Here is a 27,996-nt window from a genome sequence, read left to right as displayed (position 1 = left end):
TCGGTCAGGGCGCCTGCGCGGCGGGGTTCTCGGCCTCCAGCCATTCCTGAGGAGGACTGCCGGTCGGTCGGACGTCTCGCCAGTCGCTGGAGCAGAGGTCCCGGCTCTCCGGGAAGGCAGCGGCGGAGGCGGCAAAATGAAGATATTCGTGGGTAACGTCGACGGGGCGGATACAACGCCGGAGGAGCTGGCAGCCCTCTTCGCGCCCTATGGCACAGTCATGAGCTGCGCCGTCATGAAACAGTTCGCCTTCGTGCACATGCGCGAGAACGCAGGCGCGCTGCGCGCCATCGAGGCCCTGCACGGCCATGAACTGCGGCCGGGGCGCGCGCTTGTGGTGGAGATGTCGCGCCCAAGGCCTCTGAACACTTGGAAGATTTTCGTGGGCAATGTCTCGGCTGCATGCACAAGCCAGGAATTGCGCAGCCTCTTCGAGCGACGCGGACGCGTCATCGAGTGTGACGTGGTGAAAGGTAACGCGGGGGCGCGCTCGGGGCGGGGGCGCGCTCGGGGCACTTTGCCTGTTAGCCACGCCCCTTGCCCGAGGGTCGGTCACTAGGCGGTTGGGAAGGGTGGGGAAGTGGCGCAGGAGCGTGCCGGAGGTGTTGGGGGCGTGTTGGGTAGAGTCACCCCCTCCCCTTCGGTCCAAGCACCCTGCACCTTGTGGGAGGAAGCGGCTCTGGGTGGGTGCGGCGGCCACTGTGAGCCGAGCCTTAGGGCCAGAGACGCGCCAACGACTTTTGAGTGTACCGGGAGCGCGCCTTCTAGTCTCCTGGGCCTGGCACCGAGCGGAAATTGGGAAGTGACGGCACAAGCCGGATCGTGGAGCGGGCTTCCTTACAAGATTTCACTACTTCCCATTTACTCTCCAGACTTTGGTTAGAGCAAGGGGAGAGGGAAAAGGTGGGGATGACGTCCCAAGGTCGCCCTCGTGTTCTCTCCCGATGAATACTCTCGATTGGAAGGTAACGGGGCTCTTGGACGTTTCTCGAACTGGGATCTTTTAGTGTTGTCTGGCCTGGGTCTACTTGTGGGTACCGGAGGGGCCCAACCACTGGCCTTTCAGTACTTCGTGGGTTACACACGGTAGCTCTGCTTTTCAACTCCCTCTTAAGTTGAGTTTTTAATCTATCAACTGGAAACTTGGACTTTCGGCATGTGGAAGGAGGCCTGTTTTATGAAGGTCTGCGTAGACTTCATGATAAGCCAGTGCTCCAGGGTGGTGTCATTCTTTTGTAAGCTTGGTGTCTTTGCAAGGGAGCATACTGTGACTGAGAGGGACCTGAGCAGGGGCGTTTGAAGTCATTAAGTTTTTTTTTCAGTCTGAGTTCTTGTCCCTGTTTTCTTACTTAACTGACAAGATTTGATGGGGCAGCCCTTCTTATGTGGCCATTTTACCAATCTCTTTGGGACTAGATCAAGTTAACTTTGCTCTGTCATCTTTCAAGGATGCGATCTGGGAGTACGTCCTGTACCTGCTTTTGTATCAAACTCGCTCATAATGCTGTGTGAGAAGTTTTGAGGGCAGACAATAAATATGGGTGCAGGAACTTGTTCATTCTTACCCGAGATATTTCATTTGCTGTCTTCAAAAGGCATATCTTTTGGGCCATTCCTTGTACTTTCTGTGTGGGGGAAGTGGGTCAGAGTGTCCATTATTGAGAACAAGTCCTTGTTCTACATTAATACTACGTTGTATTTTCCTCAACTCAGGTTTTGCAAATCCATGACTGCTCGGAATCAGGCTTCCCTGCTGGGTGCTGTGAGGCAGGCTGTATGGTGCATGAAGTAGAAAGCAAGGTTTTAAAGTTAGGAATGTAGTAGAAGAGACAGGCTCTGGCTTTGTAATAACTTCTTTCTGAAACTGAGAATGTGCATTTGATTGAGTCTCCTGGTGTTGGTTGTCAGGTATTTGATTTTTGGTGTAGGGGATCAAACCAAGAACCTTGTACATATTGAGCAAACATTCTACCCCTGAATTAACCCTTAGCTCTATAAGGCCTTCAAAAAGCACTGAAGTTTGGTAGTGCACAGGATAACCAGCTCTGTTTAATTTATTTGGGAAAGAAAACATAGTTGCTTGGTTACTTCCAAGAGCTTAGATATGATTTATACAATAAAAATCTCCATTACAGTGGTAACCATGTTCTCCAGCTACATCCTATTGGATAGAGATGAACAGTTTTAGGAACCACTTATAGACTTGAGGGGAAGTTTGAAAGTCAGAAGAAGAAAATATTTTTTGGTGGGTATTCTGTACAGAGCTCTATAGTTTCAGGTTAAAAATATTTTTAATGTTTTTGTAATGGGAAAAAATTCATTTTTCTTGATTAACTTTGGTACTGGAGGAATTTTGATGGCACCAGACCATTTGAGGAGGTCTTTGCACAGCATTTTTTGCTTTCCTTCAGAAGTTTGCTTGAACTAGCTCTCCAAGCAAGGGTTTCCCTGGAGTTCCTCAGATCTCTTGTTCTTCATTGTCCTAAGAGTAGTATGGTTTTAAGGCATCTTTGACAGAACTGGTTCTGGGTTTGAAATCTTACTAAGAGCTTAGCCTGGATATAATTGAATCAGCAAAGCAACCTAGTCACAATTCTAACATCAGGTTTAGAAACTTATACAATTTAGTTATAATTTTATTATGTTCCTTGCCCCATCGATTAAATGATCTGAATGGTCAGTTGAATAGTACATGTGAAATTAAAATTTTCTTGTTCTTGCCCTCCTTCCTTCCTGTGTCTGGAATTGAATCTAGGGCCTTTGCACTGAGTTATATCCTTAGCTGCTTTTTTGTTTGTTTGTTCATTTTGTCTGCCATTTATTTATTTATTTATTTAGAGACATGGTCTCCCCATGCATGTAGTTCAGGCTGGTCCTGAACTTACTGTGTAGCCCAGGCTACTCTTAGAACTCTTTCTCCTACGTTGGCCTCGCAAGTGCTGGGATTACAGTTTGTGCCACCATGTCCAACTGTTTTTATTTTTGAGACAGATTCTCACTAAGTTGCCGAGGCCGGCCTTGAATTTCCAATCTTTCTGGCCCAGCTTCCCAAAGTGATGCAACTGATGTGCACTACAATGCCTGAGTTCAGCTTTCATTGTATTTCAGGATGGCCTTGAACTCACTCTATAGCCCATGTTGGCCTCATTTGTGGCAATCAGCCTCCCAAGTGAGAGCTTGGAATTACAGGCGTGAGCCCCTATACCTGGCTTTTAATTTTCTGTTTCAGTTCTTCCCTAGTAATGTGAGAATTTATACTTTACTTCTGAGCTACATCCCCAGTCCTGAAATCCCAATTTTCAAATTTTACCACTTGGTCTGTAAATAAAACCCAGCTAGTAGTCAGTAGACAGTGGGATGTGCAGCTGCTCTTGTAAACTCAAGAGTTTACTGTTTTTTCAGCTCATTCTGGTTTTAGGAATTTATGGACAAATAGAAATACAGTATAGTGTGGTTCCCTCAATACCTTACAGTACTTGGAGATTGTCCCTCAGTCATGTCTTCCTTCCGTCTGTCCAGCTCGAACAAATTTTTTGTTTTGTTTTAGTGGAACTGGGAATTGAACTCAGGCCCTTGCGCTTGCCAGCGCAGCACTTATTCTACTGAGCCATCTCCCTGGCCCCTCCAACAAATTTTCTTTTCTTTTTTATTTTTAGGGGAACCAGGAATTGAACTCAGGCCCTTGAGCTTGCCAGGGAAGCGCTTATTCTACCAAGCCATCTCCCCAGTCCCAATAAGGGTTTTTTTTTTTCTTCTTCGAATGCCTTCAGGGCACTTTTGGCCAGTGGGAGACCCTCCAACAAATTTTGAGTGGACTTTTCTGGTTGTTGTTCTCTAGGTGGTTTTGCCATTCTAAGGCTCATCTCAGCAGATCTTAGATCATGTGTTGTTATTTTTAGCTAACAATACCCAAAAGAGAGAAGAGAGATCAGAGGATAATTCTAGTATCCTATGGCTAGATGGAAAGGAGCTACTTAGATTTTTCACAGTTGATAAATAGAATTCAACTCTAGCTGTGAGGATGTTGAAGACAGATTTATGATAGTTTTTTTTTTTCTTTTAAGTATCTCTAGTAGGCTCCAATTTTGCATATATGGATGGTGTTGTTTTATTAAAGATGAAAGATAATATGCTGTAGGGAAATAAGGCTCTGGTTATTCTTGGATTTGAAAAAATCATAATTCCTTGTCATTCTATGGCTGCTTATACCTTACATGACACTTTTGTCTTCTCATTTGAATCTCCTAACTTTGTAGTAGGTAGTATAGATCTGTCAAATGGGGAACTAGATGGTGAGTTCCTTAAAACTTTATAATAGTCTATAATACTTGTATTTAGCACTGAAGTCTTAGTTCCTAGCCTGGGATCCCTCATGCTGTGTCATGTTTTTCGCCACTATCTATTGATTATTGTGAGGTTGGTAGCATTGTCCTGAAATCCAGGGAGATGACTTGTAGGAACAGCTAGAGACGGCATCCCAGAATGAAAATTTCTAAAAGTTAAACATTTGTTTGGAAACCATTAAAAGGTTTTCTTATCTTGGAGAATGGAACCTTAGTAATTTTATTTGGGTAACTTTTTGTTTTTTTAAACCACAGTGACAAGATTGGATCCTGGCACTTGTAGCCCTTCTAGTAGTCACAGGTCCAAAATGGGATTAAGTGGAGGAAATTAATTCTTATGAGCAAGATCTTTAGATTTTGCTTGCACTCTTGTAGTTTGTGAGAATGGACATGAAGAATTCCATTCTCCTAAAGTTGTGGTACATGAATAGAGGTTTAAGATTAGCTTCCTGTTTTATGTCCTCTCCCAGCACAACTCATTCAGATTTTAAATGAGATAGATCCTCAGGTAACCTGCTAGTTGGAGTAGTTGTAGCTTCTTGCCTTAGTGATGAGAAACCAGATCTTTTCTGTAAATGAAGTCTGCTTTGTGAACAGAAGCCCAAGGGGTAAAGGTATATTTATGTCCATTTTAAAGAGGAAATTGTGAAGGATGTAATGTGGCCTGGGAAAGGGTGCGTAGTTTCTATTCCCATACTGGTCTAGCTTCTGTGTTTCTAAGCTTATATTTTTATTCACACTGTACAGTCCTGCCTTATACATTTGACTTCTCAGGGATAGGTTGGTTTAGCAAAGGGGCATAGAAGAGTTGAGACTAGCATTAATGTGCTTTGGTTTGATGAGCAAGTCGCATAGAAACTGAGCATATTTTTCTACCTATACAATGGAGATGATGATACTTTGTTGTGTTGCTTTTCGCAGGATGTTGTGGGTTCCTGTGCATGGAAGTGTTTTGGATACTAGAAACTAGAAAGAATGTAAAAAAAAAAAAGGGAGATTATATTGAAGGAATTTTGTGAACTGCTCACTCATTACAGTGTAACTCTTGCCTTATTTGGACCTAGGCTGAGATGGGTCATGCAAAATATGAGTGTTCATTTTCAGTGTTAAAGAGCTCAAAGATGAGTAGTAGTTTGTTAAGCTTGGGTTGAGAACACTGAATAATTTAGATATCTAGAAACCTTTATGTATTTTGACTTCTGGTTTATACTTAAAAGGAGATGTAAAGGTTTTAAGGTTTTGTTTGTTTGGTTTTTTTTTACATTGTACATCTTTGCTCTTTCTCTCTCACCAGGGAGTTGGGAGAGGTGACAGTAGTTAAGGGGAGAATGGGGAGAAAGCCTAGCAAAGGCGATTGCTTGGGACTGTCAGAAGCTGTCACATGGGAGCCACATTTTATGATATGCTCCTGGAGATAAGGGTTTGGAAGCCTGGAGGTAGCAGGCAACAGCTGGGTGCTGTTGTGTGTCCAGTTTGGGAACCCTCTGGTAGCATGCCCTGCCCCCCTAATTGCTAACCCTCTGTCTGCTGCTTTATCAGACTACGCGTTTGTTCACATGGAGAAGGAAGCAGATGCCAAAGCCGCCATCGCGCAGCTCAACGGCAAAGAAGTGAAGGGCAAGCGCATCAACGTGGAACTCTCAACCAAGGGTCAGAAGAAGGGGCCTGGCCTGGCTGTCCAGTCTGGGGACAAGACCAAGAAACCAGGGGCTGGGGATACGACATTCCCTGGAACTGGTGGCTTCTCTGCCACCTTCGACTACCAGCAGGCTTTTGGCAACAGCACTGGTGGCTTTGATGGGCAAGCCCGTCAGCCCACACCACCCTTCTTTGGTCGCGACCGCAGTCCCCTGCGCCGTTCACCACCCCGAGCCTCTTATGTGGCTCCTCTGACCGCCCAGCCAGCCACCTACCGGGCCCAGCCCTCAGTGTCATTGGGAGCTGCCTACAGGGCCCAGCCTTCTGCCTCTTTGGGTGTTGGTTATCGGACTCAGCCCATGACAGCCCAGGCAGCCTCTTACCGCGCTCAGCCCTCTGTCTCCCTTGGGGCCCCGTACAGGGGCCAGCTGGCTAGCCCTAGCTCCCAGTCTGCTGCAGCTTCCTCACTTGGCCCATATGGTGGAGCCCAGCCCTCGGCCTCAGCCCTCTCTTCCTATGGGGGCCAGGCAGCTGCAGCTTCTTCGCTCAACTCCTATGGGGCTCAGGGCTCCTCCCTTGCCTCCTATGGTAATCAGCCATCCTCTTATGGCGCCCAGGCTGCCTCTTCCTATGGGGTTCGTGCAGCTGCTTCCTCCTACAACACCCAGGGAGCAGCTTCCTCCCTAGGCTCCTATGGGGCTCAGGCAGCCTCTTATGGGGCTCAGTCTGCAGCCTCCTCACTAGCTTATGGAGCCCAGGCAGCTTCTTATAATGCCCAGCCTTCGGCCTCTTACAATGCCCAGTCTGCCCCATATGCTGCACAACAGGCTGCTTCTTACTCTTCCCAGCCTGCTGCTTATGTGGCGCAGCCAGCCACCGCTGCTGCGTATGCCAGCCAACCAGCTGCCTATGCTGCACAAGCCACTACCCCAATGGCTGGTTCCTATGGGGCACAGCCGGTTGTTCAGACCCAGCTGAATAGTTATGGGGCTCAAGCATCAATGGGCCTGTCAGGCTCCTATGGGGCTCAGTCGGCTGCTGCAGCCACTGGCTCTTATGGTGCCGCAGCTGCCTATGGGGCCCAGCCTTCTGCTACTCTGGCAGCTCCTTACCGCACTCAGTCGTCCGCCTCATTGGCTGCTTCCTATGCTGCTCAGCAGCATCCTCAGGCTGCTGCTTCCTACCGCGGCCAGCCGGGCAATGCCTACGATGGGGCAGGTCAGCCGTCTGCAGCCTACCTGTCCATGTCCCAGGGGGCCGTTGCCAACACCAACAGTACCCCGCCGCCCTATGAGCGTACCCGTCTCTCCCCACCCCGGGCCAGCTACGACGATCCCTACAAAAAGGCTGTCGCCATGTCGAAAAGGTACTGTATGCCCCCCCCGCCTTTGCCCCCAGCTGGGGCTTAGGGCAAGGGGCTGAGGTTGGCATGGGAGGGAAACTGGAACCATTGACCTCTCCCTCGGTCTTCTCTCCTTTACTCCAATGGGATGTAAAGAGGCCGAGAGGGTTGCTATCTATGTACTTTCCTGATCACCATGGTTCAGGAGGAGCATAGTGCTCAGCCTGGGGTGGTACTGGTCAGGCTGGGATGTGTCACCAGTCTAGGCTAGTCCCAGTACCACTGGAGATACTGCCTGTAGGAGTGTGGTCCATAGCGTTTCCCACTGTCTGAAGGATCCTTAAGCCTCTTACCTGGTTGTCCTGGCTTTGAAGGTGGGCGTGAAAGAGTAGTCCTTTTGGCACTCACTGGCTGAAGGCAAGTTTATGAGGTGCGTCCACTCTGGGAAGCTGGGGACCTTGCTTTCATCCGCCGTTGTGTTGATAAACGACCAAAGCTTTCTGTATAGGGCCCAGGGATGGGGATAGTTTGTTTGTGGTTTGGGAATATAGACCAAAAATTCAACTTGGCCAGGTCAGGCTTCAGTGGAGGCTTGGTTTCCCACTGAGTTGAACCCAGGCTTGATTTCTTGGCCTGGCTAGAGTGATGAGCCTTCTGACAAAAGGAAACCAAACTGTTGGAGACCAGTGTGATCACACCCTCCCTATCCCCATTGGCATCTCCCCCATGCCCACCTGGAGCCTTCCCCTCAATTGTCTCATTCACCAACTGTCTTCTTCTCTTGACTAGGTATGGTTCCGACCGGCGTTTAGCCGAGCTCTCTGATTACCGCCGTTTATCAGAGTCGCAGCTTTCGTTCCGCCGCTCGCCGACAAAGTCCTCGCTGGATTACCGTCGCCTGCCCGATGCCCATTCCGATTACGCACGCTATTCGGGCTCCTATAATGATTACCTGCGGGCAGCTCAGATGCACTCTGGCTACCAGCGCCGCATGTAGGGCCATCCTGGGGATGGGATACCACAGGGAGGGAGGGAGAGGAGAGGTAGATAGGGTGCAGACCCAGGTTATAAGCACTCTGGCCCATACCTCTCCTGGTTGCAGTTTTTCACCCCCTCCCTCTACCATGTGGGCCTTCCCCAGGAGATAATCCTTTTGAGCGTTTGGCAGTAACCTACTTTGTCTTTCGCCTCAGCAGTACATCTTGCTATTGGCTTTAGATCTGCGGTTTCCCCAATACCCTGTTTCCCATCTCTTCAGAATGGGAATTTATTTTGTTTTTTCCCCCTGGCTCCCTTTTATTTTTGTGCGCGATATTTAAGGTCATCTGGATGGGAAAACAACCTGCAACTGAGGTCGGCGGCGCCTTTTTCTTTTTAGATATGAGGGAGGCCAGGAAAGGGTTAGTTTAACCATTTCCTATGCGCCAAACTATGCCAGCAGTCCAGAGGGCCCCTGACTGTCCCTGTGTTGAGACTGAGATCCTGTTGGGACAGTCAGTTGGTCTATGTTCAAATCCCTGCTCACCGCTGATGTTTTAGGTGATGGTGAGTGGCACAGTCCCAAATCCCCATCTCCCTAAGTAGGTGGTGTTAGAAAATCTTAATTTTTTTTCCTTTTGTATGGACTACAAATAAAACTTGGGGCAATTTGCAGTTTGGAAACCTGGTTGTCATTGTCTTGATTGCACTCAGTGTCAGAGAAGCCAGTTTGACATCCAGGAAGACATAACAGCTAAAAGGAAGACAGTCTTGAGAACCTAGGGTGGGTATGGAAAGGGTTTGAATGTGGGGATTAGAATTGATTTTTCGGTGCCCAATGGGATTTAGTTCATCGGCATCCAACTAGTATGCCATCTTTAGGACTGGAGAGTCCAGACCAAGTGATTGGACATCTTCTGTCCTTAACTTGAATTGCTCACACTCAAATATAGTAAATAATGCCCATTTTCTGCTGCTTACCTTAGAAAATTTTCCCTGACTCTCTGGTTCAGAAATAACCTGTGCTGAAGCAGGATGGTTCTGAGATGTGACTTTTTATAAGAAGTGGGAAATGGGCTGCTGTGGTATTTATAAGGGTAGTAGATCCTTCAGGCAGTGGGCTCTAGTGAGTTCTGGGGCTGGGACTGGGAAGGGAGCCATTGTGGGAGGGGATGATGTCACTGCCTGGTACTGCCCTATGGTTGCAAGAATGGGGCAGGGAAAATTTGGAGCAGTTCTGGGGCATTCTTGCTAGAGTCCTGGTACCTCGCCTGTTGAACTTCACCATGGAGCGTCCTTCCTGCGTCCTGCCATCACAGAACCTGAGACTTCTTTCTTTGTCCCCATTTGTTAACAGTTTTCAGATGTGTTTTTGCTGGGTTTGTATTTGAGGGTGTGATGACAGACTATGGGAAGGGGTGGGGTGCAAGCATAACCAAGTGGGGATGCTGGGATTGGGTGAGAGTTGAGGGTTCTTTTTATACTTCTGTTCCAGAGCTGAGGGTTGAGGACCTGGGCAAAAAATAATGGCAGTTCCAATCAAGGACAAGATGGAGGCTTGAACTTAATGATGGGTGAATGAAAGAAGATTGGTTTGATTGGAGTAATAACAGGAAAACCTGATGCTCCTTTGGGAAAGGATACTTTAGAGATTATTTGGGAGTTGGCAGCAAGGTGATTTGCAGGAGGTGTGTATATATCAGTCAAATACAGTCCAGGTGGGTTGTCTGCCTCCATTTGCTTCATGGGAACTTGCTGGCAACAGAGTAGTTTGCCCTGATGTCCTCTTCCTCGGCCCAGAGTAAAAAAAAATTACGGTCTTTCAACAGTGACCTCTTTGTGGATGCTGGGGTAATCTCAGGGAGAATTGGGGCCATAGCCCTTTTCTTTGCTTCCCTTTCTGCTCATTGCTTTGCTTTCAAAGGTGCTTTGCTGCTCTGCTTTATTTCTTTGCGAGTTTGGGGAAGAATGGGAAGAGGAGTTTAATAGATTTCCTGTTACTTTTTTGTGTGATGGTGGAATGATCTGAGGGTCAAGTTAAGCTAAACTTTGATTATTACCCTAGAAAATAGGGTTGATTGTAAAGCCATGATTGTGGCTTGTGTATTTTTCTTTGTGTGGCTTTCTGTATTTTCCTTTCTCTATAGTGAGGATTCCGCCACTGTTCCAATCTTAAAAGTTCTTACAAAAATAGCTTAATGTGCTCTTGGGCCAGTGTTAATATTCTTTATTGCAGCCCCAACTCTTCAGAGTAACCTGGCCTATTTGGTCAGTCTGCCTGTCATCTTTAGGTCCTGATGTCCTTGCTGCCTCAGCACTCAGATTTCTTACTCAGGCCAAGAGCTACAAAGCTGAATACTTTCATTTTTCTTTCCCTTGGACGTTGTTTTAGTCTCCCCTTTTTAACTTAAATTTTACCATCTGTGTTGATTTTATGACCCATTCATACTTTGCTTTTTGTCAATTTCTGATTTCTAAGCTCCTGTATCTTGGGGAAAGTTGAGTTTAGTGAATAGGAAGACAACTATTTTAGTATGCGCTTTGGGGAAATGTGCTGTCAGCTAATCTTTAAATCATTCAACTTTACATCTGTCACCTCTACAATCTGCCCATCGTTGGAAGAGTTTTTAATTGGTTTATTCTTTGAACAAAACTGCATAGAGGCTTCTGCCCTTGTCAGCCTGTTGTCTTCTGAGGTTTGGACCTTGTTTTAAATTTTGTCTAGGGTATACCTGGGACCCTTATCTGTTGTACTGGAGGTAATAGGACTGTCACTCTCCAGGGTAGGCTGTCTTTCCAGTTCAGCTCTCCAGAAGTTCTTGCACATTGATTCTCTAGTCAGTCCTGTCAAAGCAAGTCAGTGGACTATAACATGAATGTTGAATAATTAAAATACTTATAGGGTCAGGTGTGGTAGCATTTGCCCTATAATCCCAGCACTCAGGAGGCTGAGGTAGGATAAAGGTGAGTTTGAGGCCAGCCTGGGCTACATAGTAAGACCCTGTCTAAAAATAGATAGGTTATGGATTAGTGTACTAGGTAATAGAGAAAATGGATAGTATATGGAAGATTCATACTTAAATTTTACAGTTGCCTTTGAAAAAGTTATAAAGGGTTAGAGTCTAGAGTTTTCCAAAAAGTTTCCTGAAGTTGGGTTTTTACCTCTTAATCCTTTAAAATGTGTGTTAATTGGAGCTTGAAATGTAGTGCTCAGGAAGCTAAGCCCTTTGACTCAGGGAAATTGCTAGTTTGGAAGTCAACTACCTCAGTGCAATAGATCCAGTTACAAATATTGTTAGACCTAAGTGTTAGGAAGGAAAGGATGTAGCAGTTCCAGTAGAAAATACTTTCTGGAGATGGGATTTGATTTTAAAACTTCCTTGTTATCTGGAGAATAGCTAAGTAAGATTTAGCTTGGGGTTTTTCAGTTTAAATCCTGGCTTTTCTCTCTTAGCTGTGTGATCCTGGACATGTCAGGAACTCTGCTCCCACTTGATCATCCTGTAATTATAATGATGTACACCTATAAACATGTAATTGGGCCGGAGAGATGGCTCAGTAGAATAAGCGCTTTCCTGGCAAGTGCAAGGGCCTGAGTTCAGTCCCCGGTTCTGCAAAACAACAACAACAACAAAACAAAAAACCTGTAATCCCAGCTCTGGGGAGGTTGAGGTGAGTCTGCCTGAAGTTCAAGACCAGCCTGGACTATATGGTGTGAGCCCTTCTCAAAACAAGTTTTTCATATATTTTCATAGCAGCAAAATGCGTTAGATACTTCAAAACCTATAGTATGAATGGGATGATTGGGGCTGTAGGTAAAGTAGCTTCTTAGCATCACATTGTGAGGTCAGTCTTCAGCCTGCCCATCCCTTCTGAGAAACATCACAAAGCTAACAAAATAGTGGATCAAAGAATTGAACCAGTCATTTCAATCACTCTCGTCTTTGTAATCATATTCTTTTAGTGTTGAGAACGTTAAATGAGAACTTCTGATTAAATGCTAGCCATTTTGTGCAAAGGAAGAGTTAGAGCATTCTGAGATTGGGATGACTTAGTGGAACACACATTTGAGCAAAAGACTTTGGCTGTAGATGCATAGCTACACATATGAAATTACTGTGTAGGCAGTGAATTTTTGCAGTGAGTGGTGGTCTGTACAAGTGACTTTTCCAGGAGTTTTGGCCACCACTAATCTCTGGGGCTGTATTCTGTGTTCTGGGATCATACTCTTGGTTGTGGTAAAGAAAGCTTACTGTATGAGAGTAGGGACATTAAGGAAGGCTAATTAAAGGGGAGGTGTACCTGGCAGTGGGATTGAAAGTAGCCTTTTGGTTGGCCTACTGGCTGTATGAGCAACCGTGGACCTTATCAGACCTGTAATTCAATTCTGAACCAGACTTCAGAATTATTATGAGCCAGAGTTATTAGAAGTATAAGTTCTAAATATTTATCCCTGAAGAGTTTGGAACTAGTACAGGTTATTCAATAATCTATGTCTTAAGTAGTTTCCATTGATACTCTGTTTACCTCTAAAGGTGAATTCATCCTTTGTTTACCTTCAAGAATCTATGCTATCTCATTTCTTTTTCTTTTTTTTTTTTTTTTGGTGTGGAACCAGGGATTGAACTCAGGTCCTTGCGCTTGCCTGGGAAGCGCTTATTCCACTGAGCCATCTCCCCAGCCCCAATGCTATCTCATTTCTTTGTTTTTAAAATCTCATTTAATTTAATGGCTTGGTCTCATTATGTAGCCCAGACTGGTCTGGAACTCAGTGATCATCCTGCCTCAGCCAGGATGAGTGCTGGTATTACTAGTGTATGTCACCATGCCTGGCATTCATTTCTTAATTACATGCATCAATACTTTCCCTTTTGTTGAAGATTTATACCCAGAATATGTCTGTTTTTTTTTTTTTTTTTTTTCAGAACTGGGGATTGAACACAGGCCCTTATGCTTGCCAGGCAAGTGCTTATTCTACTGAGCTATCTCCCCGGGCCCCAGAATATATCCTTATCCAACAGAATGTCAGCTTTCTGGATGACTTCAGACAAGTCACTTTACCTCTTAGGAACTTAATAAACTGGTCAGCAAGTTAAAAATCATCAGAATGGCCAGGTGTGGTAGCTAGTACCTGTGGTCACAGTGATTAGGGGACAGGTGAGAGAATCACTTGAAACCAGGAGTTTGAGGCCTTCCTGGGCAATATAGTGAGACTATCTAAAAAAGAAAAAAAATATATAACTGAGCAGCACAGCACCTGCCTGGCAAGCACTAGGTCATTGTTGATACAAAAAAAAAAAAAAAAAAGCTGAGCATGTTGGTGCATACCTATAATCCCAGGATTCAGAGAGGCTGAGGGAGGAGGATTGGAAAGTTCCAGGCCAGCCTGGGCTACAAAGTGAGCTCGAGGCCAACCTGAATTTCATAGCAAGACCCTGTCTCAAACAAAAGAAAAAATAAAAAGGCCACATGTGATGGTGAACACCCAGAATCCCAGCAGCCTAGGAGGCTGAGGCAGGAGGATCTAACAGTTGGGCCCAGCCCAGTCAATTTAGTGATTTAGCAAATCTCTTGTCTCAAAAAGTACAAAAGGTCTAGGGATATAGCTCAGTACAAAGGCCCTGGGTTCTGTTCTCAGAAACACTAAATCATCAAGTCATCAAAATGGCATCTATAATAGTAAGACAAGGTGTATTTCTGTAGTGTCATTTCACTGAGGTCCATATTTCATACTATGAATTTTTCTAATGTTCTCCATAGAGCAATGAGTAAGAGGTCTAGATATCTTAAAAAACAAACAGGGACTGGGGAGATGGCTCAGTGGAATAAGCACTACCCTGGCAAGCGCGACGGCCTGGCCTTAGTTTGATCCCTGGTTCTGCAAAAAAAAAAAAAACGGGCCGGGGAGGTGGTGGCTCAATGGAATAAGCGCTTCCCTGGCAAGCTCAAGGGCTTGAGTTCAATCCCTGGTTCCACAAAAAAAAAAAAAACAAAAAAACGTGCTTTAATTTTCAGTAAAATATATCTGGGTAAATGTTTTATCAGTATGGGGCCAGAGAGATGGCTCAGTGGAATAAGTGCTTCCCTGGCAAGTGCAAGGGCCTGAGTTCAATCCCCGGCTCTGCCAAAACAACTAAGTTTGAAGCTACTCGAACTCTACTGTGCCTTGAAGGTTCATTTTGCTTCATTGGGTACCTACTTTTAATTTGAAGGCACCTGGAAAGTTACAGGTGATATGAATAAAGGGCAAGTGCTGCTGAGCTACATACCGCCAGGTGTATGTCCAGGTTCTTAACTTGATGTTTTTAAAAAAAAGTCAATTCTCTCCTTTTGGTTGTGAAGAAATTGACATGTATTTAAGTCAAATATTTGGATAGCTTTACACCAGGTACAATTCTAATGCTGGTGATACAGCATGGAATAAGAACAAGTATTTGCCAGAGCATGAAAAGGTCAGAAAATGAACAAATAGAATTTCAAATGATAATATTCGGCAAAAGAACGTGGATTCATGGGATAGAGTTGCAAGGCACTGTTGGAGTAGGATCCTTTAGGCCAATGAAGGGCCTTAAAAGATTATACCAATTTGAATGAGCTTGGAACAATAAGGCCAATGTATCTGTAGAGGTACTAGTGGGGGGTTTTTTTGGTCTTTTTGGTAGTCTTGCTGTGCAGTTCAGGCTGGCCTTGAGCTCACTTTGTAGTGCCGACTGGTCTTGAACTCGCAACAATTGTCCTGCCTCAGCCTCCTGAGTGCTTGGGTTATAGGTCTGCGCCACCACACCTGAGGATACTAGTGATTTAACAGATTGGGAGATTCTAGCAAGGACCAGATTGGGTAGGGTATTATAGTTGAGGGAGAGAAGCTTGAAATTCCCTGAATTGTAATGGGTTCTAAAAAGCAAAAGCCAGGGTGGTGCACTTCTGTAATCTCAGCATTTGGGAGATTGAGGCTGTGAGTTCCAGGCCAGCCTGCAGTGTATAGTGAGACCTTGGCTCAAAAAAGAGAAAAGCAAGGGATGATTTAATGTGGCTCCTTCACTTTGATTGATGACTAGCAAAGAGATACAACTGGGCTTTCTGAAGGAAATGAAGTAATTAGGTTGCAAGGGCACAAGAAGCAATCAGTAGTCTTGATGTTCACATAGTGGCGTGAATTATGATTCTCCAAGATTTATATTGCTAGAGTCCCCCGTGGATCTGTAGAGATTTTAGTTTCACAGAGTAAATGGATATCATATGATACTTTTGGAAGTTGGGATACAAAAAATTGGGAAGATCAAACTGAGATGAGAGGATTTTTGGCAGAGCCGAGCGAGCCCCTTATGTCATGTGCAGCAGAAAACAAAGTTAGTTTTTTTCATTACTCGCTTTGGCCTTTACTCAGTCTTACAGAGGCATCAGAATCCACAGTGAGGTGACCACATCTGTAAATATATTGTTCTTGACTTTTTATTGATCTTAGTTTTTTCACCTAAAAGTTCTTGACTATTGGGGTTCCTGAATCATTTGGATTTTAAAACCCACTTTTTCTAGTGATCTGACTTTTATCTTTCTCTTTATAAGACTCCTCTCTCCTTTTTTTCCCTTTTGTTCTTTTGTGGCTGCTTTGAGTGATAGTATGTTCTGTTTGTGTCATCTACACTCCTGATGGTCCCTGTCCTCAACAGTTCACCGCTTCTAGCCTGTTTGCTCCTGTTTTAAGTTCTTCCATTTAGCACATGCGCCCCTGCCATTGCCTTTTCACTCTTCAAAAGCTGCTTTGCAAAAAGGTCTCGAAGATGAGGTGGTTTACTCAGTGAATGAATATGGGATTACATGAAGCAGCCAAAGGGTGAGAATGAGAATGTGAGGGAGCTGGACCCTGTGTAGAATGTTTTCTGTATTTGTTTAAAGCTGATTGTGACAATGCTTTTCCCCTCTAAGGCCGGTTTTAGAGGGTTTAAACCAACAGCTCTGGTTGATGGCGCCCAATAAAATAAAATAAAACAAAAATCTTTGCTGCTCCCGTTTTTTTCTCATGGTAGGGTGGTGGTGGTGGTGGGGTCTTCAGTGGTTACACAGAAGTTAAAGTTGGATCCTGAAGGGAAGGATCCTGGTTCCTGGAGGAAGGGAGGCTAGTTCCAGGAGAAAACTGCCTCATTACCTCCTGGGCTGGTATACCTTCCAAGATGTGCCCACCGACAATTTCAGGATTTTTGTTGTTTGGTGCACGCGTTTGGGGTGGGGGGTCTTCGAGGCTTTCAGGGCTACAGTATGAGTTCCTGGCCGAAGGTGGAAGTTGCTGGGGGGGGGGTAAAAATACGGATGTATGTATGTGTGTCTAAGATGTTCACAGCATTCAGCTTGGAAGGGTGTAGCATTTAGGAATTTAGAGGGAAAAGTTTGGAATAGATGGTAAAATGGAGCTCAGAATACTGTCAAGGTGAGCACGTGGAAGTGGCAAAATGTGAAAGGTTAACAAAGTTGGCGCCCTGAAACTAAACACTACCACCCTACTACGGCCTTCGCTCGCCCCGCCTAATGGCGGGCCGCACCTCGCCTGGAAGCCCACGTTTGTGGTTCCTCCCTCGTGCGGACCTTCTACCCAATCGATGGGTCCAGCTTCTCTAGGTTGGTGCTTATTGGCTTCCTTATAAAAGCTCCGGGGTTACTGACGTTTCCACCTCTTCCAGGCCTCAGGCAATTGGCATTAACGATAGCCAATCAGGAAGAGGATCTTCGGGGACGCCCGCCTTTGACTTTGTTGAACGGCCAATCCTGTGGTAGGCTCACCTCCCCCACTACCCAGAGTCACTGCTGCGGTCGTCGCCATTTTAGCGTTTTGTCAGAAGCGTCCGCGCCGCGAGGAAGAGGCCCTGCAGATTTCCGTGCGGTGAGAGACTCCGAGCCTTTCCGCTGTTTTTCTTCTGTTTTGTTAAACCTTATCTCACTCCTTTGGGCGTCGGGGTGTTTTTGTGGGGTCGCGGCCTGTGCACCTTTCCCGAGAGCCTCCCTCAAGTCCTCGATATCGCGCGGTAAGCCTGAAGCCCGCCCTTCCCCCACCACCTCAAGAATTGTTTCTCTCCACCTTGCCTTCTGCCCCACTTGACTCGGCTTTCCACCCAGCTAACCCCCATTTCTGTTGCGCTTGGCATCTACGAGCCTATCTTAACTTCCCAGTCCAGTCCCTGGAACATTGTTAGTAAATGTATCTGAAATCTTCTGGTCATGCATTTCTCCATTCTACAGCAGCTTGTGGGACGATACCTCTAGAGAGGCGTTCCCCATTCCAAAATTTTCTGTAGTCTCTAGCTTCCAAAGAGAACACCTAAACAACTATCTCTAGCCCCACTTAACCTGGAAACGGTGGCTTCTAAGATTTATTAACTAGAAGAAGAGTCGGTTCGGATACCGTTTTAGGCAGCTAGTAAGTCCAGTTCAGTTAAACTTTTGAATTTTGGTTCTTATAGTGGACAGAAAAGCCCCGTATCACAGAAGTGTTTATACTTAAATTTATTCGTGCTTTTTTATTTTTTTAATTTTTTTTTAGGTATCCAACTGTAATCCTTCACTGATACCTCCCTGGTTTATAGCCTCTTTCTTTAGAGAGTCTATTGTAGATATTATTATTGCAGGTTTCATTTTACTCATTTCCCTTTGGTTATGGTGTGGAGGTATGAATGTGAATGAGACGTTAATTTTGGAAATATATGGTAAAAGGAGATGGTACTAGTGATTTTAAATGAAAACATGAGACCAAGCTCTTTTGTGAGACATTTTGTTCATTCTTCCTCAGGCTGGGTCGAGATGGTGAAGCTGTTCATTGGAAACCTGCCCCGGGAGGCCACAGAGCAAGAGATCCGCTCACTCTTTGAGCAGTATGGGAAGGTGCTGGAATGTGACATCATTAAGAACTATGGCTTTGTGCACATAGAGGACAAGACAGCGGCGGAGGATGCCATCCGGAACCTGCACCACTATAAGTTGCACGGGGTGAACATCAATGTGGAAGCAAGCAAGAACAAGAGCAAAGCTTCAACCAAGTTACACGTGGGTAACATCAGCCCCACCTGTACCAACAAAGAGCTTCGGGCCAAGTTTGAGGAATATGGTCCAGTCATCGAATGTGACATCGTGAAAGATTATGCCTTTGTACACATGGAGCGGGCAGAAGATGCAGTGGAGGCCATCAGGGGCCTTGATAACACTGAGTTTCAAGGTGAACCACTCTCTTTGGGTAGAGAGCTGAATACAAAGCTATGTACAGAAAAAAGTTGGTTAAGTGAAGGGGTTTGGAGTAGAGAAATGTTGGCTGGTTGGTGGTGAAAGCTTAGTAACTGTGGGTGGTGGGCTACTTGAAATGAAGGATGGGTGGGACTTAAAGAGGCTTTACTTAAGGCAGTTTAAAACACACAAAAAAAGCCACTTGGTTTTCATTTCAAGTCCCTAACTGAGCCTTCAGTGTGGGGCGTGGTGGCATATGCCTGTAATTGCAGCACCATTCCAATTTGGGGGGCTGAGGCAGGAGGATTGCTGTGAGTTGGGGGCCAGCTTTAACTACACAATGAGACCCTGTCTCAGAAACAAAAAATGCTATGCTCTTGACATTCAGGTTTTTTTCCCCCCCTTTCCTCTGGTAGTAAGGTACTTAGTGTTTCACTGTGAGTTTACTGCCTCAGTACAGTACATGATATGCAAGGAACCACTTAACACTTGCAAGAGTGGAATTTTTGTAAAGTTCCCCCACTTTACCTCAGTCAGCTCTTAGGTTTTCAGTAAAGATAACTGGTTTTTAAAAGGGCACAGCTCTAGTTGATTTTACATAAAGCTGTACCAAAGGGTTATGTTTTGAAAACCAGCCTAGAATTAAAAAGTCTGATTTCAGGAGTGGGGGGAGGAGGTATTGTAATCGAGGATAGTAATGGCATGTTTTAAAGTTTTTTGCTGGGCATAGTGACTCCTGCCTCATGCCAATTGGTGGAGGATCCTGGGGCAGGAGGATTGCCACTTGTTTGAGGCTGGCCTGGGCTACCTAGTTGAAGGCTAGCCTGAAGTGCATGGTGAGACCTTGCCTCAGATAAAACCAAGAAAACCCAAATGATTTTGGTGGTGAACTGACAGGATCTTTGAATAATTTGTTAGGTATTGTTATCTTGGAGCTGTGATTAGAGGTGTTGTTTTTATGTTTGGGGAGTAGCATCAGTGGTAGCGGTGGTGTGAATTGTTACTTTATTTGGAAGGTATTAATACCTTTTCTTGATTAAAGATTCTGAACTTCCTTGCTAGAAGGGGTAGTAATTGATTGCCCACTAAACTCTCAATTGTTTCCACCCACTTTTAGTCCCCAGTGTCCAAAAAAGTCTTTGCCCTTTGGTTGTAATTCTAAATTACAGTGTATCCCAATAACTCATGAGTGTATTTCAAACCTGTGTTCTGACCATGTTAAGATGAACAAGACAATACTCCCTAGACTTCTCTTGTGTTTTAGTGCCATCTTTGTTCATTTTTATTAAATTTGGGTCCATCTTATTATGATCTGGAGATCTGATGATGTAATGGGTGCTCTGTGTGTCAATGGGCATTGCTGTGTATTTTCTTTGAAAGAATGTTGCAGGTCTCAGATCTAGTTGCTTTCCTTTAATTGGCAAGATGAGCATTTTGTCTGTGACTTAATTGGGAGCAAAGTTTGCTTTTGTTGAGGGTTATACAGTACCTAATTTTTGGACACTTCCACCCTGTAACCTAGTCAAGGAAGTAATATCTGCTAGTAACCGTTCCATCAGGGTGAGGAAGACAGTGCAAGACTGTCAGTACAACTGGTAATCTGAACTATAGTTAGCTCTGATGGTAGTTCATGCTTATTTTTACTTAATTTCTCATAGTATTACTCTTGCATTTCTTTTCTCCCTTCTGGTACTGGGGGGTGAACCTAGAATCTCAACATATTAAGCAAATGATCTTCCACTGAGTTACATCTTCAGCCCCTCGACTTTTTTGGAAGGAGGTCCTACTGGTATCTGAAACTCAGTGCTTTACTGTTAAGTTACATCCTAGCAGCCTTTTTATTTTATTTTAATTAATTTACTTTTTTAGCCTTTTTATTTTTTTGAGACAGAGTCTCACTATGTAGTTCATATTAGTTGCATTCACTGTGTAGCCCAGGTTAGCCTTTAACTTATGGCAATTCTGCCTCAGCTCTCCCAGTGCTGGGATGATAGGCATGTATGACTACATCTAATTTACATTTTTTAATTTTTTGGTAAAACTGGTAGTTGAGCTCAGAACTTACATCTCCAAGCCCTTTTTGAGTTGGGTTTTGCCTAAATTTTTCAAGCAAGATTTAAATTTATGATCCAGATGTGCCACCATGCCCTACAAATTGTAATTTCTTAATACTGTTATAGAAAATGTGTGTGTGTGTATTGAGCACTGATACATGTGAAACTTTTTCCTTTCAGTTTCTTATTGTTGGGTAGAAAGTATGATTTACCCACTTAAAATCTATTTCAGGGCTGGGGAGATAGCTCAGTGGCATAAGCACCTGCCTGGCAAACGCAAGGTGGGAGTTTGATCCCCACTACTGCAAAAAAAACAAAAAAAAACAACTATTTGAAATATTGTAAAGATTCTTCGTTTTGTGGCATTAGAATTGACAAATCCTTAGGCTTTTTTATTACAGCTTTTGTGCTTTGGATATGTGAAGTTAGTTTCTTGGTTGCACTTGTTTTTGGGTGTTTGTTAGGTGCCTAAGTGGTCCCCTGGGCAGTTGCCAGACACAGGTTAGTACTTTAAGGCACATAAATGTTTAAATGTTGTGGTTATTTTACTGACTTGCAATTTAAAATTTACCAGAAGTGATGTTTAAACTGACATTTTTTTGTTATTCTGGTTCCTCCACTTCCTTTTCTGATTGTTTAGAACCTAACTTCATTTTCACAGTGCAGCTAGATTGGTACTACTTTTCTAATATTAAAGTGCCCATCTGTTGACTCTTGGTTCTAATCACCTCTTTGGCATCTGTATGACATTGGAGTTTTCGTTTTAACTTTTTCAAAACTTTTCTGCTTTTGGTAGGTTTTTGACAATATTTTTCATTTTCAAAATAATGTGATTTTTCAAAAAATATTAGATGCATGTTAAAAATTCACATTCTTGAAGGAGGAAAGATACTTTAATCTTGGTAAATTGAGCATTTTTGGTTGACTGAAATGATATTCTTCACTTTCCACTCATCTCTCTCTTTTCGAGTTTATAATCTTTCCCAAAAAAGTATGGCACTTTGTGAACAGCATGCCTTGTTTTCCTTTGACTTTACTGAACAGTCAATAAAATTAGCTGTTAGAATGTAAAGAATCCTTATTAGAGTAATTGTTAGAACTAGCTACTTAAAAGATCCAGCTAAGGGAGAAAAACCTTGCTTCAACTTGTGTTGTGTCCCTCCCCAGCCTGTCCAGTTCATGAGTTTTTTTTTCCAGAGATGTAGTTTGAAACTTGCCTGCCACACCCTGCTTTGGATCAAATCCTGGTCACTCTTAAATGGTGGTAACTAAAGAGTTTTTTATTCCATTGTCTTTGAGGTGGGGGAGGTAAAACTGACCTTGACGTTTAATGAAGTCAAGTCTTGATAGTGAAGATTAGAGATGTCAGAAACTTGTAGAGCATTCCTATTTTTAATTCCTTTGATGTTGGGTTATTGTTGGGAGATTTTGTGCCTACTTATTTGGGCAATGGATGAAATGTTTTCAAGTTAGTATAGTTTTTGGTTATCAGTAAAAATGGTGTCATAGCTAGAAAGTTTCATCTAACTGATCTTTGCCTGAATGAGGTTATATTAGCCTTATACGTAGGGTTTTAAAATTTTTTCCAGTTTTTTTTGGCATTGTTGAATCCTGCTTTAAGAGTTGTCTAGGCAAAGCCACTATTATGACCAGTGGCTGGGGTAGGGGGTTGGGCTATGACTGAGAGTGATAGCAACCCTTCTTGCGTCTGTTTCTTCAAGGCAAACGAATGCACGTGCAGTTGTCCACCAGCCGGCTTAGGACTGCGCCCGGGATGGGAGACCAGAGCGGCTGCTATCGGTGCGGGAAAGAGGGGCACTGGTCCAAAGAGTGTCCAATAGATCGTTCGGGCCGCGTGGCAGACTTGACTGAGCAATATAATGAGCAATATGGAGCAGTGCGTACACCTTACACGATGAGCTATGGGGATTCGTTGTATTACAACAACGCATACGGAGCGCTCGATGCCTACTACAAGCGCTGCCGTGCTGCCCGGTCCTATGAGGCGGTGGCAGCTGCAGCTGCTTCTGCATATAATTACGCAGAGCAGACCTTGTCCCAGCTGCCACAAGTCCAGAATACAGCCATGGCCAGTCACCTCACCTCCACCTCTCTCGATCCCTACGATAGACACCTGTTGCCGACCTCAGGAGCTGCTGCTGCCACAGCTGCTGCTGCTGCAGCAGCTGCTGCTGCTGTTACTGCAGCTTCCACCTCATATTACGGGCGGGATCGGAGCCCCCTGCGTCGCGCTACAGGCCCAGTCCCCACTGTTGGAGAGGGCTACGGTTACGGGCATGAGAGTGAGTTGTCCCAAGCTTCTGCAGCCGCGCGGAATTCCTTGTACGACATGGCCCGGTATGAGCGGGAGCAGTATGCGGATCGGGCGCGGTACTCAGCCTTTTAAAGCTTGAGGTGAGAGTGGTGGGGTGTCCCCTGTTCTGGTTTTGCCATCCCTCCTGCAGCCTAAAGGGCTCCAGTTAGGCTGTCCTGCTTGCTTGCTTTTGCAGGGTTAGGGTGAGGCTAGTAGCTTGGTTCAGAGTCCAGGGAGCAGTCCTAAATGCTTATTTTGAAGTAAGTAAATGTCCTTGACCCTCATGTCTATTTTTCTGGGGCTATTGATAATGAGACTCAATCTGATTGTGCCTGGAAGAATAAAGAATGATATGCTGGTTAATCTTAGGTCACACTATGTGCTATATTTGAACTGATCTGGGACCCAGACATTTTTAGATGTGCTGTTTCTCAGAGCCTTTGTTGAGTTTCCTAGGGGTGTGACATTATTAAGGTCTTGAAGTTTCCTGTGTGCTTCATGCTATGTAAAAGGTCTGATACCACCTCCAGTGATAAATTCTATAACTATAGTTAATTGGTCATCACTACTTAGGTCCCAGTTACTATGAAGAATACCAGCATGGCATCATCTTAGTCTTGGAGTGTTTCTGATATTCCTGAACATTTCAGCATTTTTGTGTTTCTATAAGGTGGGGCAGAGAAGAACACATCTTACAAAGATCAGTAAGGAAGTCTGGGCATGGACTCCAAAATCTAACTTAGTTGCTCAGTTCAGATTCCAAGAGAGTGCCCACTGTATTACTATGCTAAATCTGTCCTGTGATGGCCTTTTTGTGTGTGTTTTTTTTTTTTTTTTTTTTTTTGACTGTTCATAGTGCTGTTTGACGTACTCCACTTCTTTGAGTTACATAATAATATGCATACATGCGTATCAATATTACTTTGGTAATGTTGGAATCCAGGATTGGGAGCTTTGCCATAAGCAAATAACTCCATGTTTCCCATTAGTAGTTGTGGACATCAGTATTCTTGAGCCATCGGCTCTACCTTGAGTCCCCTGGCTTTTTCCTCTACCCAGTGTTTTGAGCCTTATGATCCATTTGGCTCTATTTGAATAATCTCTTTCGGTGCTTGCCAGCTTTGGGCTCTAGGTTTTTGAGATTCCTGTTGTACTTATGGGTAATACTCAAAGCCCTTAGAGTAACCTCCAGTGAGTCCCAGACACATTGTTTCCTCAATCCTGTAGTAAGAGTGAAGATGATTCTTTGTCATTTTTAAAATTAGGACTGCCTAGGCCCGATCGATAGGAAATCACAATTGGGCTGAAGCAGAAACTTGAGTGACTCACTGTACCTTATACCTGCCCTGTGGTACCTTCTTTCAAAAGTTAATTTCTTTAAGTGCCTGCCTGGCAAGTGCGGGGTTCTGAGTTCAGACTCTGGTACCAAAGAAAGTTAAGTTCTTCCTAGGTAGATTTGGATGTCTTCAGGTCTTAGAACTTACCCATTTGTACAAACAGTTTAGCTGTTTTTGTCTAGATAGATCTTGAATGGTTTTTAACTTAGACCTTGGCAGTAACTCCCAGATTGAAATATACCATTGCCTTTTTAGAGAGTTCATTGGAGCCTTTCCCTATTTTCTGTTCTCTGATGACAGTGTGATGTAGAATTACCTTTTCTGGGGAATGCCAATATTAACATCCAGAGAGCGATAGAATGTCTTTGCCTATTCTCATGAAACATTTGCTGTTTAATACAGAGGCCTTAATCTGGGATTGTTTAGCTTTCCTATTTCTCTGGCCTCAAACTTGTAGAGAGATTATGATGATACTGGGGGAGAATACAACTAAATTTAGAAGCATCACATCAGACTTTATAAAGATGTTCTTTGAAGTTTTACATAGGAAAGCCCTTTTGAGCTTTGCTGTAAAGCCCCTTATTGTGCTCTCTTTCAGGTGGGATGTGTGTGGGCTGAAATTCCGAGCTGCGGTTGTGCATGAGAATACACACTTCGTTGGTACCCCATCTCCGGGACGTTTTCGGCTCTGTGCATTCAGTCCCTCAGGAACCGTGGACCTTAATTTACCTTGCTAAGTTCAGACCTCCTTTTTCTCTCTAGTGCCCATTATCCTGTTCTTGCTGTTGTTTAATACTTCTGTAGCTTCCCATTCATGTTCTGTTTTCCCAGCAGGCCTCATTGTATGCAGAAGCTGTGGTGGGGGCTGCCCTGTCTCCTCCCTGCCTCCTGCCTCCAGTGGGTGTTGGATTTGGGAATGACTTCTTCGGTGAGAGTCACCACTGCTCTTGGGTTTCTTTTAGCCGAAAGGCTAGACCTAGAGTTGGATCACTTTTATCTTTCCAGTGAAATAAATGGTTTTTCAACTTAGGGTATGTGTGCTCTGAAAGAATTCTTGCTTGAGATTGTTTTTGGGTTTTTTTTTTAAAATACTTTGAAGGGGAGGGTATAAAGTTTTAAGAATCTCAGCTTTGGGTGAATATCACTGCAGTTATTTTCTTTATTGTTGATGGGACTTGTAGTTCCCAAAGGGAAAAGGTTATGGGAAAAAAACCTGGACAGGTAGCCTTATTCTAATGAAGGTTTCTTTCACTGGTTTCACCTTTTTTTTTTTTTTTTTTTTGAGACAGGGTTTTGATAATGTAGTCCAGGCCAGACTCAAGACTTCCTTAGCCTCCTGAGGCTGGAATTACAAGTATGTGTTACATCTGGCCAGCCCACTTCTGGTAGAAAACTCCAGTGCTTACTATTAGTTTAGAGGTGTAGGTCTTTTCTGTTAAAAGAAATAATGTGTACTCCCAACAACTACGCCCAACCAGCCAGTCAGCATATTTCGCCTAACTTACCTCTAGGGAAAAGGTCTTAAGAATTAAAGGAAGGGGTTTGGAGGAAGGGAGGTCAGCATTCTCTTGTGCCACAAATGAAAAATGAAGGTGTGGTTTCCACCAGAGGACATTTTATTATTGTGTAGGCCAGGAATATCTTGTAATTCTTTCACCACTTGTTCATATATCTGTGCTATAATCCACCAAACACTTGCCTGGTCCCACCTGCATTTCCTAGTTTATCTTTAACAAACACCCTTTGGATACTGGGCAAAAAGGGACAACAGTAACTGAACAGTGAATTCTATGCATTTATCAAAACTACCTTGTTTTTTGTTTTGGGCCTATGCAGTGGATCCCCTTGTGTGGTTTACATTCCTAGAGCACCTGAGAATTGTGAAAAACTGAATTTCGGATATGACCAGAAAAATGCCAGGTTTATAGTGTAAGCCCTAACTATGCTGTTTCCCACAGTTCAACAATTTAATACTTATATTAAAGCCTTACTCGGGCTAGGGAGATGGCTCAGTGGAATAAGTGCTTCTGTGGCAAGCACAAGGACCTGAGTTCAATCCCTGGTTCGGAGGGAAAAAAAAAAAATAAAGCCTTAGAAAGTGTAGGCATGTTGGTAGCATCTTGGTGCTTTGAGAACAAAACCAAAACACGATAGCTATATGCTGCATAGTGGTAACATCCAGGTGTTAATGATGCAGGAGTGCTGTGCTAATACATCTGCCCAGGAAATGGGCAGCAGCCAATCAGCAAGGAGAACAGAATAACACTCAGATTGGCTACTTCAGAATGCTCCGCCCCGCAAAAAATTGAAGTTTTTTTAGGGTTTTTGTGAACAATTACTAAGTACTTAAAGAAAAATCCACAAATGATTCACACCTGAACTCTGAACCATGACCTTGCGTGGGTATGCAATACCTTCTTGCCAGTTTTTACTTAGAGTTTTGTGTGGCTAGCTTATTTTTCAGAATCATTCATTTGGCAAATAGCACCTGCCGTATGCCAGATATACTCAGGAAAATGATGTGATGAAAATGGACTAGTTAGATGCTCTGTCAAATTTTTCTCCTGACTTGTTTAGCAAATTGGTTTTTCCTAATTCAAGCATACTGGGTTGAGATCAGAACAGCCCTTTGGCAGAAAAAAAGTAATTTATTAAATATTTTTAACATTCAAGGCCCTGTGCTGTATGTATTATGTGTTTGCTAATCCAGCAATGTTTCTACAATTTTTCCTTCCCTGTCTGGGTGTGCCTTTTTTTTTTTTTTTTTTTTTTTATACCCCTGTACTGATTTATTTTGTTTTTTTTTTTTTTTTTTTTTTTTTTTTTTTTTTTTTTTTGAGACCATCTGTATATCTTTGTTCCTTTTTTCTCTAAAGGACAGTCTCATTGTACTCCTCAGCTTAATAGGGATAAGTGAGCTTCATTTCTCATTTCATACTTATTTCTGGCAGCCCTTTGGGTGAATGATTTGTAAGGTGGCATTCTAGATGCTAGGGATATAGACAGGTCTAGAATGCTGCTTTTTTTGACATAGGGTTTTGCTTTGTCTAGGCTGGTCAGAATTTGTGGCAGTCCTGTTTTGTTTTCTCAAGGGCTGGGATTAGTGGTGTGTACTACCATACCTGGCTTTAGAGTGGGGAGATAAATTCATGCCAAAAGTCAAGCTTTGTGATGCATACCAGTAATCCCAGCCCTTGGGAAGCTGAGGCAGAAAGGATCTAGCCTGAACTATATATAGCAAAGTCATGTCTCAAAAACAAAAAACTTGCTTAGATGAGGATGGTCAGTCAGCGAAGAACCTTTTGAGACAGGATCTTGGCTCTGTGTATGTAGCCCAGGCTACCCTTATGCACAGTGGGCCTGTTTTCCCTACCTTCACTAGGAATTGAATGTAGAGCCTTCACACTGAGCCACATCTTCATCCATTTTTTAATTTTGAGATGGGTCTCCTAAATTGTTTATGCTGAACTCTAAATTGCCTTTCTCCCAAGGCCCTTTAAATTGAGCCACCATGCCTGACTTGCGAAGGCCTTACCAGCTAGTATCCATGTTATGCATGAGTGAATAAAGGAAGTACAATATGTGTGTGGATATATGATAGAATACTGTTTAGTTTTTATAATGAAGTACATTCTGTCATTTAAGACAACGTGTATGGAGCATAGGAGACAGTGCTGAGTGAGCCAGAAATTCAACAGCATGATTTCAATGTATGTGGAGTCCAAAAATGTGAACTCCAGAGTCAGAAAATAGAACAGTGGTGAGCAGGGGCAAAGCCAGTGAC

At 43.9% G+C, this 27,996-nt stretch overlaps 1 protein-coding gene across 7 annotated transcripts; it reads left to right on the top strand.

Annotated features, from left to right (window-relative positions):
• LOC101573942 (RNA-binding protein 14) lies at positions 1-25,277 on the top strand. 7 transcript variants are annotated; one of them, XM_004627178.3, is made up of 5 exons: positions 1-473; positions 16,977-17,318; positions 18,080-18,502; positions 22,283-22,976; positions 24,811-25,246. In XM_004627178.3, exons 1-4 carry the CDS (start codon positions 137-139, stop codon positions 22,966-22,968), a joined length of 1,788 nt encoding a protein of 595 aa, XP_004627235.2. In that variant the 5' UTR covers positions 1-136; the 3' UTR covers positions 22,969-22,976; positions 24,811-25,246. The 7 variants fall into 7 exon arrangements, 6 of the variants coding, with proteins under 6 accessions (XP_004627235.2, XP_023566486.1, XP_004627238.1 ...); XR_002820248.1 differs by lacking the exon at positions 24,811-25,246 and having other exon boundaries at positions 16,977-17,176; positions 22,283-22,979; XM_023710718.1 differs by lacking the exon at positions 22,283-22,976 and having other exon boundaries at positions 24,811-25,277.
• Positions 25,278-27,996: the final 2,719 nt, after the last annotated feature.

This window comes from Octodon degus, unplaced genomic scaffold (assembly GCF_000260255.1).
Source record: "Octodon degus isolate 3935 unplaced genomic scaffold, OctDeg1.0 scaffold00018, whole genome shotgun sequence".
Lineage (NCBI taxonomy): Eukaryota > Metazoa > Chordata > Mammalia > Rodentia > Octodontidae > Octodon > Octodon degus.
Note: the sequence above shows the minus strand (reverse complement) of the source record. Positions and strands in the feature narration are given on the sequence as shown.